A 12,426-nucleotide genomic window follows, 5' to 3' on the forward strand; every position below is an offset into this window, starting at 1 on the left:
AAGTCCAGCCTCTGGGTTCCCTCTCCCATTCTCCCCGTTGCCTCCAGGGCATTCCTACCACCTCACCCTGCCCTGCACATCCCCACTCAGACAGAGAGGGAAACAACACAGCCTAGAGCAAGGCTGCTCCTCCAGGATGCCATATAATGGTTGCCTTTACATATCCCCTTTATATTTGTTATTTCCTTTTTTTTTTTTTTTTTTTTGGTACCCTCCCTTCCCACAGATGACTGTCATCACTCTCTGCTCCCTTACTCAGCAGTTCCTGGATGGTGAGAGCACAGCCCTCACCACAGCAAAAGGGAGAAGGACTAGGGGTATTTGCTCGTCAGTAACAGGAGAAGCAAAGATGAGTTCTTTTTCCTGTTCAGGCATCTAGAAATGGTCATGGGTCAAACTGGTTGCACTTTTCACCTTCCCCACAACTGTTCAGTTTTTGAAAGCTTTTCTGCAACAGGATGTGGCCAAATCTTTGTATGTGCTCTATGTGTAAGCTGGCACTTACACAAAACAATCTAAACAGAGTAAAACAGGTTAGCAACACGCTTGTTCTCTGTTCCCAAGTGAAGATGGCTCCCTCCCTTCCATGCTTGAAAGCAGATACATAAAACCACTTGTTTGCTCTTTGCAAAGAAACACCAAATACCATTGCATGTGCTTCCTTCAGCTGGCTCCACGGAGTCTGGCATCACCCTCTTTTAACACACAGTGACACAGATGGAAAGCTCTTCTGGAGAAGAGACCGTTAGTGAACACTTAGCAAAGCAGGGTTGCAATCCCTAGCTGTGGTCTCAAAGCATCTCCAAAAGACAAAGTGAGGGTAATAACATAAAGAAAGTCACTCACTTGCTCATCCTTTTCATACAGTCATGGTCTTTTTTCCACATATTAATCCACCCTTCCTGCAAATGTCCAGCCCTAAGGAACAAGATTCGTACAGGTTTCCTAGATGCACCAAACAAGTGTTTGCCAATACACTAAAGGCCATGGTTAAAGATATGAGTGAGGTGAAGTTGTTCAGTATGTTCTTGTTACCTGCTTGTTTGGTTTTGCTTTCTCAAATCAATGAGCTTTTGTAGAGGTTTGAGTATATCATTAGAACTTCTACTGTTTTGGTCTTTCCCCATTTCACCTTTTTTTAAATTAAGATACAGAGCATTTCCCATAACTGAATACAGATCTGTGAAAAGCCATCTTCTCAGGAAAAGTGTAGCTCATAGGTCTCAACTGCTCGTTTGTTTCCAAGTGAGACTCAAGTCTGACACACAACCAGCTGTCCTACCCACATGCCCATTGCCTCACACTCACACAAGTCTCCCCAAGAGTCAGAAACTCCCCCAGAGACATCCTTTTCCTTCAGAGTTTATGTCCAGTCAAGAGACCTACACAACTCCTCAAAGAAAGTCTGGAGTGGGTTAACGTGAAATGCCAGGGAACTGAAGGCTAGAGGTCACAGACAACCAGCTCTCATGTTGATTTCCTGGAATTGGTTTGTATTTCCTGACCACCCAAAACACTGTTTTCATCCATCCCAACATGGGAAGCAGCAGTTGCAAAGTTTGAATGAAGTAATGGAATTAACCTCTTAAGAGATTGAATATTTTTCTGAAGCATCCTAAAAGCAAAGACCATTAGCAAGAGCCACTTGGGCAAAGGTCTAGCTGCCTCTCTGGTGCCAGAATTACCAGGGCTGAGGCATGAGGAAGGAGAATGGGATGGATTTGGTCTGGGTTCGTTTGCTCTGGGAAGCTTCTCTCTTTGAATCACAGAAGCCTTGCTCTGTCCTCAGCTGTGTCTGTGTGGGGTTTAACTGTGCTATTCATAATAGACATTGTGCTATTCAGGTGCAGAGATGACTTCTGCTTACAAAGTATTCATGTTCTTTTTGCTCTTGTCTCTTTTTCACTGGATTTTGATAATCAAGGTCAAAGTTGAGAACCAGCACGACTTCCGGGACATGGCCAGCATAGTAGCCATGGCAAAAACCTATGCCACCATCGAGCCATTCATTGACTCCAAATATGACATCCGAATCCAGAAAATTGGCAGCAACTACAAGGCTTACATGTGAGTGCATGCCTATGCCAGAGCAAGATGGGGAGGAGACAGTGCTATGGATATGACTGAGTCGGTGTCTGCTCTGGGCAGGAATAGGTAGCTGACTTAATTTCCTTGAAGAATAACCCTGCTGTTCTCCTCCCACCTCTGAACTCAGTTCCCTCATCCACCAATCATCTTCTCTATTAGTCACTGTCAGGTCATTGTTTCTGGAATGTAAATCTCGGTCTGTCTCTTTCTGAGATTCAGTTAGTTCCCACTATAATGACTGTGCTCAGCCATCACCTCTCCATCCTGTTATTGAAGGGCTCATCTTTTCCAGCAAAATCCTCCAGCTCCAAGTACCCTCTAGTGGAAACTGAACCCACCCACTTTCCACCAGGGAAAAAAAAAAAAAAAAAAAATTGAACTAGCTGCAACTCCTGGAGTCCTGCAGTGTCCAGGCGATAGCAGCACCCCATCTTTCAGCCCACAGCAACACCCTATCCTCTCCCCAGCTGCAGATCACAGCACCACATCACATGAGGGGCACAGAGCACCAGGTATGAAGGCCTCAACCGGGGCAGCACGCAGAGTTTCTGTGGGCATTTTTTGCATGTGTGCTCCTTGACGCATACAGAGGAGGGAGAGAAGGTGAAACATTTCTGTAGGTGCCCCAAAGCTCCTCCCTGCCCTGTGAGGTAGAGAGGGAGGTGTCATGACAGCAGTCTTCAACACTGGTATGTTTAAAAATCTTAAAAAGCATTCAGCCAAACTTCAGTAGTCACCACGCTTAATTAGAGATGTAACAACATGAGTCAGTAGGACACCTGTTTCTTCTTACTACAAACCAGTAAATGAAAAAAGCCACACAGCGCAGCTTCTCCAGAAGCTCCTTATCCAACCACAGAATTCTGGACAAGTAGTCAGCTCCAGCAGAACATTCTTCAGGTCGCCAGATAAATTTCATATGTTACCTAACACCCACAACACTGTGACTTTTGGGTCTGTCTGCAAACCTCTAGGCCATAGTTCTGCTGAAACATAGTTAAACAAGATAATGAAATGTACACAATTGCATCTTTTTCAGCTATAACTGCCTAAAATTCCCAGTTGGATTCCTAGCACAGAGATGTTTAAGAAAACTAGATAATGACTGAGTCACATTTTTCATGGGAAAGAAGGACATGGGGGACACTTGGCTACTTCATGTGATCTCAATGAAAGAAATTTTATTTTTAATTGAATCAGGTCAACAATAGCACAATTGCCTAATACATTAACATCTCAGAGTCTGACTCAAATTGGCCAAAGGAAAGAAGGTTTAAAATATTAAAATTCCCTATTCCTGCCAACACACCCAGCCTTGGCTCCAGAGCCTGCTCCCCAACTGCCTGTAACTGAAACAAAGGCCAAGTTAGCCTGACCATACTCCCTCCTCACTTATTATTCGAACTCACCATGCACTCATCCAGAACAAGGATCAGAAATAATACCAAATGATTGAGGAAAGAAAGCAGTCACACTAAGACCTAATCCCACTTGGGAGTATAGCTGCACAAACAATTGTTTGCTAAAGAAAAAATGTCTTCATGTGAAAACTGTCATGAACAGAGAACACCTTAATGAGAAATAAAGCTCATTCGCAAAGAAAGCAAACAGCAAGATTCGCCCAGTGACTTGCTAGCCCAGGAGGCTGAGTTAGACTGAAAGAGGCATTTATGGATGTGAGCTTGGGAGAGTGGTATAGTCAGTCCCACCAGGGACTGTTCCTTCCACCCCAGGTTATTTAGGTTATTTCTATGGTATAAGTCCCTAACATGTCCAAGGACAGACATAAAAGACGCAAAATATAAGAGCTCTCACTGGTGTCCCAAATAGGACACTCAAAACCATTAGTCATGCTAACAAATCTTAGCCTTAAAGGCAATTCCAGCATCTTGCAGTAGCGTCATACTAAGGGACTTGCTTTGATCTGTGAGCCATGGAATCTATCCAGTAATTTTATACCTTCACCCACACACTTTTAAAACCCCTTTTCTATTGAGAAAAGACTGCACTGAAATTCTCCAGAATATGTTTATTTTGCACCAAGCATCTGCCAGAGGGAGGATGCTGCAGGGTGAGTCATGCATTCCTCCCTGCCCCAGATGTTCAATGCACTTCCTTCCAGCCTATGGTCCAAGGCTTCAGTTCAGTTTCCCATTGGCTTCAGTGCAGTGACTCCAGATTTACACTAACAAACTCCTACTTTGTCCATGCCTTGAGCCAGTCTGAAAACAGCAGATAAGCAGCATATGATACACGCCTAAAATTCCACCAAGTGTATTTGACTGCCATTGTAATACTGGTAAAGAGAAAACATGAAAATTGTTCATGTTACAGGGGATTTGGGGCAGAAATTATGCTTCCACACTCCGCCCAACTGGAGGCAAACAGCAGGATCATTTCCAGTTTAGACTCATGAAATGTTGTTCACTTTGAATTAAGCCAGCAGCTACTGACTTTCAGACATGAGCTATTCTTGCCACCAGCTTTTACTAAGAGGGTAATACTCTTCCTTTGTAGTTTCATGAGTGGGATTTTTGACTTGTCACCTCCAAAGCAGTTCAATGTGCTCTGTAGGGGATACCACATCCACTGTGCCTAAACTAGAGCTACTTATAGACTGAGATAGGACACAAAGAGCTCTTGATCTGCTCATTTATCCACTTCTCCTAAACAATGCTGAAGGTGTTGTGGTCACAAATCTGTTTGAGCAGCTGATCTCTAAAAGTCTGGGGTCCTTCTCTTCAAGGTACTGACTGTACACTGTGTGGCCTCCTGATGTTTAGGATGGTTGGAAGGCTTTCAGTCCCTAAAAGATATGGGGTTTGAGGCAGGAAAATTTTTTTGTCTTAAGTCTCCTTTTTCACTTCATACAATAAAAAAAGGAAATCAAAAAGAAGCTGTATGAGGAACAGCTGGGGTCACTTGGTCTATTTATCTTGCAGAACAGGAGACTGAGGGAAGGCATCATAATCTTCAACTTCCTCATAGGGGGAAGAGGAGGGCAGACACTGATCTCCCCTCTCTGGTGACAAGTGGCAGCACTCAAGGGAATGGCCTGAAGTTGTGTCAGGTGAAGTTTAGGTTGTACATTTTTAACCAGTGGGTGGTTGGGCACTGGAACAGCTCCCCAGGGAAGCAGTCCCAGCACCAGGCCTGACAGAGTTCAATAAACATTTGGACAATGCTCTCAGGCACATAGTGTGACTCTTGGGGATAGTGCTGTGCAGGGCCAGGAGTTGGGCTTAATGATCCTTCTGAGTCCCTTCCAACTGAGGATATGCAGTGATTCTGCGATTCTGTAAGTTTGGGGTCACAGTTAGCACCTGAACTGCTCAGACTTGCTTGGAAGGGAGTGATCTTGACAGAGGCTGTGGTGTAGGGTTTGGTGTCTGATCCAGCGGGCTTCAAATAAAACTCTTCAGTTTCAAAACAGCAAGGTTTCCTAGCAAGAAAGTTAGCAATACAGCAGAGAGAGATATTTTAAATCTTATGCTGAAAATTGGATCAATCTGGATAGGCATAAACAAGTCCAACAAATCAGCCCAATGGCTTGAGCAGAATTCTTATTTTGGGACCTTTCCCATGACAAATTTCCTTGTAAAACTGTCAAATTGTGGTTTAATTTTTTTAGGGACAACACAGCTGCTTACATTTGGTATGCCAGGTGCATTTTCTAAACCCCAGTGTCAAATCATCTTCTCACTAATGAGACTCCAGGAGTTCCCATCAGTACTAATGGGACTTTGGATGCCCTCTGGCACTGCAGGGCAATTTTCTGTTAAAAGTAAATGCTAGCAAAGAGTAGTTCTTCCCATTGCAGAGCTAAAAAACATAATCCTATGAGTCCCATATCAAAAAAGAAAGAAAGGCTGAGGACTGAACGCTGACCTTACAGGCCATCAAAGGGCTAATGACACTCCAAGCTTGAGGAGGAATTCATTCTTTTGCTTGGGAAGTAGGGCAGCAGAATGGATGCCAGGTGAAGGCAGCAGGCCCAAAAGTCAACTATATAAAAACACAGTTATTCAACACAGTAATCATGCTCCTTCAGCCCCCCCAGTCCAGTCCATTAAACATGGCCACAAAGATAATTTCAATTTCACAGCAACTAAACATGCCAGTTTAGAGGAGAATTGGGAAAAGCACTTCAGGGTGTCTCTCTCAAGAGTAAAGGGGAACCTTAGGTAGTCAGCTATAATGATTCAAGTTTATAGTCTACCAGGACATCAGTATTACCACTGCTGAATGTAGTTTTGCAAATTCAGTGTCTTTTGTACATGTTGCTGAAAATGTGAGAGAACTGGCAGCAAGGGCTCCCACAATCTCATACTGCAGTGTTGGATCACACCTCACACTCCCCTCATAAATAAATCTCTTTCAGCATGGAGAGGTTTCCTGGATGTATCCTGTCAGCTTGTTGACTTGTCCTGGCTTGTGCACTATGGAAGGGTTATCTGGAGTGTTGTCAGAGCAGGCTGCCCAATGTCTGCCTTGGGCCTAAGGTCAAGAAAAGGAAAATTTTCACCCCTGACAGTGATGGTGAAACCCAGAATTTTCTAGCAACAGTACCTTTTTTAGAAAATAGCTATCAGTTGCAGCTAATGAAACTCCAAAGATTTTGAAATAAGGAATTCTCTGAGTCCAAACACAGTAAGCCACTATGAAAAGTCAATGAAAAGTCAATGAAAAGACAGTATGATAATATATTCTATGACATCAGTACCACTGAAATCAAATTGAAGTGGACACAGAAGTACAATTGAAATCAAATTCAGGTAGACCCAGAATGTCAGAATTGATATTTTGTGAAGCTGCTCAGTAAATATTTGCCTGGAGACCTTCTGTTCCATGGACGGAGGATGCTACCCATTGCAGAACATAAGGGTGATTATTAGAGATCTTTTGCACACACATCAGCTCCCCTAGGTCTAATGTATAAAGAAAGAAAGTACTCACAGAGCCTGATGTGTGCTCAAGATTCCTTGGAGGTTTCTCTGCCTAAAATCCTCAGTCAGTTTTTCATGAGTCTGAACAACATATCCTGTATGGAGTGTTGTTCAGAAAGGATTTGGAAAGGCTTCTGGGAGGAAGAACCTCACCTCATCCCCTCCTGTACAAGCACAGAGTCAAGAATGAGCACTACAGTATGCAGGAGGATGGGTCAGGAGTCTATTTTCATGTTCAGGTTATGTTTTTGGTTTGTTTTCCTAGGAGGACTTCCATCTCTGGAAACTGGAAGGCAAACACGGGCTCCGCGATGCTAGAACAGATTGCAATGACAGAGAGGTAAGGAAGAGTGTTTCAAGACAGTATTAGCTATTCTTGGGTTAGAATGGAGGAATTGTATTTCCGACTTTGGTTAATTGAGAGAACTGGTAAGTGAGGTCTCCTGGGACGCTGGATAAAGACTTTAAAAGACTGAGTGTTTTCTTAAAAAAATACTAAGGACAGAAAGGCAAACTGTCCTATTTTGAAGAACAGACTGAAAGTACAGCTAGAAACCAACATTGCTAAATCATTAGATCTTTAGTGAGTGCAACCTTGGGAAACAAGACCAGCATGCTAGGTCAAGCACACCAGTACAAACATGTAGGAATAAAATCAGAAAGACCAAAGCACAAAACACAAAGTAACATGAGGTTATTCTAAGTATATTACTAACAAAAGGCAGAAAAAGAGTTTTTCTTCTGTCTAACAGAGGAAAAAAACTGTCAGCTGAAGTGCTGAAAGCACTTTTTTGCTTTAAGCTGACAAAAGTGGTCACTGTCTAAGTTAAGGTCTTCTCACTGTAGAACAGAGCAGAAAGAATTCCCTCATGCATCTTACAGACCAAAACTTGCAAATACTACTCCAGTATTCAAATCACTGTGATATTTGCTAATACTGCAGCAGCTGCCTGACACTGTGGACTCATGGTAACATGCTTTGCTGTAACTCCTATCCTGCAGAACTAACACTTGTTCTCATCACTTTCCTCCATCCCATCTAAGTAGATTATTCATAGATTTATAGAATCCATAGATTACATGTAGGCATTCATGCTAAGTGAATTAAAGATTTTTTTCAGATTACACCTCCAGTTTGTCAGGTTCATGATTAATTCTGGCTCTGTCCAGTTTTGGGCATGACAATTGAAGAGAAATAGCAAGGAGCTGGAGAAAGTCCAAAGGACAATAAAAGGAATGTTCAGAGAAAACCTAATGAGCTGTTGAGAAAAACATGCAACAATTCCATGTAGTTCTATGTAGTTTTCCACCTTTTTCAGTTAGCAGACCACTGATATTTTTCCAGTAGAGTTGTAGACTATCCTGCCTGCAATACAGATGTTCACTCTCCTTCATGAACTGTTACAGACCTGGAAGAAGTTGCCCACAAGCTTAACACCTCTTCATCCTAAAGATGAAAAAAAAAATGAAAGAGCATAAGGTCTTTAAATATATGGCAGCTTGTTAATAGGCATTTCTTACTACTTACAATACCAGTATAATACTGTAAGAAATAAATTATAGCTTAAAAGGTTCCTTTAAATATTTCCTATATTTTCTTAAAGTAAGGATAGCATAGCACAGAAATTGATGCTCTGAAGGGGATGGCAAATCTCTGTCCTCTTTCTGACCAGATTAAAGAAATGTCTCCTCTTGGGAACACAAGAGTTGTGCAGGCAACCATCTAAGGTCCCTTCTGCACCTTTAGTTCTGTGAAACAGGGAAGCCAAGCCCCAAATCAGATGCTGAAGGTGACTCTGCAAGACCCTAATAGTACTGTGGGAAGTGGACGTCATGATGCATCCTGGCTGTTTATAACACAGCTGAAGCTAAACACATGAAGGGTAGACATTACCTTATTGCAGTGTTGTAGGACTAAAACACAGGTTCCTGCCAGCCTACAACACTGCATTTTGAAGGTTTGTTTTGTTAATTGTACCACAATTAACCACTCCAGCCTTATTCAGCCATAAACGCAACAAACCCTGTTGAAATCTGTGAGTTGCCAGTGCATTAAACAAGGCAAGAATGTGCTCAACTGCTCTGATGAATAGGAGCAACCTGAAGTACCTACTGTACTGAACATAAGTACAAAGGATTTAAATGTTCAGGTAATGCAGAAATGACAGTAGATCCTCTGAAAATGCAACACCTGGTGCATGTGCATAAATATGCTCTTCTTCCTTGTAATACTCCTATTACACCCCAGCGGCCCTGATGCTCCCAGTGCTCACCTAGAACCAACAAACATTGAAGATGTGCAGCCATCAGAGTCTCTGGAGTGACCAACAATTCCCTGGCAGCTGAGCCCAGGCACCAAGATATGTTCCTCAGGAAGAGGGGTGTTCCAACAATGGTGTCCCTGGATGTTGGGCCACAGCAGTGCATGAGAGGTGCTCTCTGTGCCTCCTGCCTGACTCATGCAGTCCATAATTCTCCTCCTCTTTATGCTATTGACTCATAGACTGTCTTCCTTGGGCGTCCAGGGTGAACACACTTGTTCTCCTCATTAGGGATAAATAAGCACCGGTAGTCATAGAAGTCATAATTTTTCTTCTTCCCAGAGACATTGTGTTCACACAAGTTCATCATTGTATTGTCAAGATATGGGGACTCTGACTGGCTTCAAGGACTTAAATTTGTTCTTTAGCCAGAACAGCTCTTTCCCCAGTCCCTGTAGGGTCTGCAAAATGTCAGTGTTTTCATGAGACTGTGGCCTTCCCTCCCCTCTCTGCATCATGTCATAGTCCTGCTTACAGATCTGCTGTTCTGAGATTATTATTTTTATTTAAATGGCTGGGACCACGGCACAGCTGCACAGGAAATAAAACCAGGCTGCCTCATTCCCTCCTCATTTGCACAGTGGGGGGATGTGGTCCCCCATAAATATGCCTCTTGTCATTCTCTCTCCTCCTCTGACTCCAGGATAGCTAAGGGACCCCCAGCTCACATTCCCATCCTGGGATGGATAGGGAAAAGATCTGCAGCCTGAAGGTCTCCCTCCAACAAATAGTGCCTGGTCCATGTGATGGGACTGCCTGACTAGGAACAACACCCAAGGGATAGAAGGAAGCAGGAGACTGTAAAAGGATAAAATTGAAAGTAAATTGTAAAATGCAGGGGCTACTGAGTTACAGATCAGAGAGGGGATGGCTATTCCCTGCTAAATTCAACACTCACTTTCTGATCCTATTCCAGTCCTAATGTCCAGGACATCTTATCAGGAGAAAGCTGCCTGCATAAGGGAGGGCTTTCAGGCAAAGCCAATACAAACGCTGAGGGGCCAACACTACTGGGAGATTAAATGAGCTAAATATTTATAGCTTGGCTGAATGACAACCAACTGGAGATCTGATGTAAATACCAAGGAGGGAAAGAAACATTTTAAGGTGGCTTTGAGGGCAGGATTGAATCAATCTGAAATGAAGGGACACTTTCAGAAGGAAACTTTCAGGGCAAGATTCTTTTTTTTTCACTCCTTCTCCTGTGAGTGGGGCGTCAAGGGAGGGAGTCAAGGACCCAGCAAAACACATGAAGGACACCTTGTAATAAGGGCTCCCAAATCACTTTGTGTTCCTATGGGCAGCAGGGTGGGTGGCTGGTTTTGGTGGACTACCCAAGGACAGCTAATCCTAGCCATGCTCTTGTGGTTTCTGCAGGTACCGACTCTGGGCAGATGCCTGCGCAGAAATGTTTGGAGGTCTGGATATCTGTGCTGTCAAAGCTGTCCACAGCAAAGATGGAAAAGACTATATCATTGAGGTGAGAGCATGGGCAACATGAATGTGGGTCTCCTTTGGGAAGTGTATCTGCAAGCACTCTGCCTTGGAGTTCACACACACCAACCTGCACCAGCCCTGCGTGCTCCTGCAGTCTCTGCTCCTCTGTGCCCACCTGCATCTTCAGGCCATGGCCCACTGATACGTTAGGAGCTGATTCAGAGCCCCAGCCAAACTAGCAGACACACAGCAAAGTGTCAGGGTTGAAGTGCCTTCCTTTCTCAGTGTGGACCGTGAAAGGAAATGGAGAGCCACAGAGTGCTGGCCACCTCAGCTTTCCAGCAGATGATTCAGTTCATTAAAAATCTCAATTTCACGCTGAATGAACCTTTCTTTGATCACTTTTAAGGCGACTTCCAAACAAAAATCCAAGTTGCACCTTATTTAAAAGAGGAAAATAAATGGTGAGAGTGTAGCAAAAGGTTCACAAGCAACAAGAGCATCTTGATAGAACAAAAAAAGAAAGGTGTATTTTCTAAAATCTCTTGCACAGACATTCACTACAGTAAGAGGCCATCAAGGCAAAGCAAGACAAAGTTACTCTGGGTAATGTGTACTACAGCATTTTGTATTCAGGGCTGGACAGACTGTTGGCTCTGAGAGCTAAAGCTCAAAGTGCTCCTTCCCAGGCCAGGAGGCAGATGTGGAGGTGGGGTAAATAGCACGCTCAGATCATCCTAACAGGGCAGAGAAGGAAAAGCCAGAAAATCAAAGTGGGAAACTGAAGAGATGCCCTGGAGGAGAGACAATCCAGCAAGTAAGCAAGTGCCTCTGTCAGTATGTGACTTGAGGAGACACAACATCTGACCTGCTGTAAACTCCACCAACACAGGCCAGCTGAGGAAGACGAGCAGAGCCAGCCTATTGGCTTCATGCAGGGGTGCTGACACACTGGAAAGCTATGTGTGGGAGAGCAGTCCCACCCGCCGAGGGCTGGGATGCTGATGAGAACCACATGAGCCCTCCAGTGACTGCGCATTCCTGCATTATGTATCTGCTCTCCCCAGGGAGGGGAGCAGTGACCTGTCAAAGGCCATGTGATGGAAGCGTGCTGCCAGCAACCAAACGCTGGCAAGCCTCTGTCTTTTCCTGAATTGATGGGGCCAGGGCTAATAGGTCTGCTCCCGTATGCAATTCATCAGCACCTAAAGGAGCATCCCCTAGATCAGACTGTTTCCCTGCTGTGCACTTTTAAATCTCTGTACCTCTGCAGCTGGGAAAGAAAGAGCAAGAAAGCAGCCTTGCTAGAGACAACTGTAAGGACATTTGGATTGTGTCCACACATGGTTAGACGTGATATGTGGTTTTCATATCCCTACATATATTCTTGCACATAAGCCTATGTACGTGCACACACTGCTAGTTCTGGGCTTAAAGATTATACGGCTCTGTCTGGGTATGCCTCTGGGTTTTCACATCTGCCACTGTGTGTGACTGAGTGGTGAAAAGCACATCCGTACCCTAACAGCCATCATCAGCTCGCACGCAGAGCAATGCACGCTCATGCTCCTCTCTCTGTGACCAAGATAAGCAGCAACGCATCTAATATGACACAAATCAGAAGAAACACAATA

General features: G+C 43.9%; 1 protein-coding gene across 1 annotated transcript in view; it reads left to right on the forward strand.

The window, feature by feature from the left end:
- SYN3 (synapsin III) overlaps positions 1–12,426 on the forward strand; it is a 189,981-nt gene that overhangs the window by 159,715 nt on the left and 17,840 nt on the right. The window contains exons 9-11 of the mRNA XM_041416911.1: positions 1,925–2,067; positions 7,300–7,374; positions 10,733–10,835. Coding sequence (XP_041272845.1) covers positions 1,925–2,067; positions 7,300–7,374; positions 10,733–10,835 — 321 coding nt within the window. The remainder of the gene's footprint in view (positions 1–1,924; positions 2,068–7,299; positions 7,375–10,732; positions 10,836–12,426) is intronic.

The sequence above is a fragment of the Onychostruthus taczanowskii genome, unplaced genomic scaffold (assembly GCF_017590055.1).
Source record: "Onychostruthus taczanowskii isolate IOZ18803 unplaced genomic scaffold, ASM1759005v1 scaffold53, whole genome shotgun sequence".
Lineage (NCBI taxonomy): Eukaryota > Metazoa > Chordata > Aves > Passeriformes > Passeridae > Onychostruthus > Onychostruthus taczanowskii.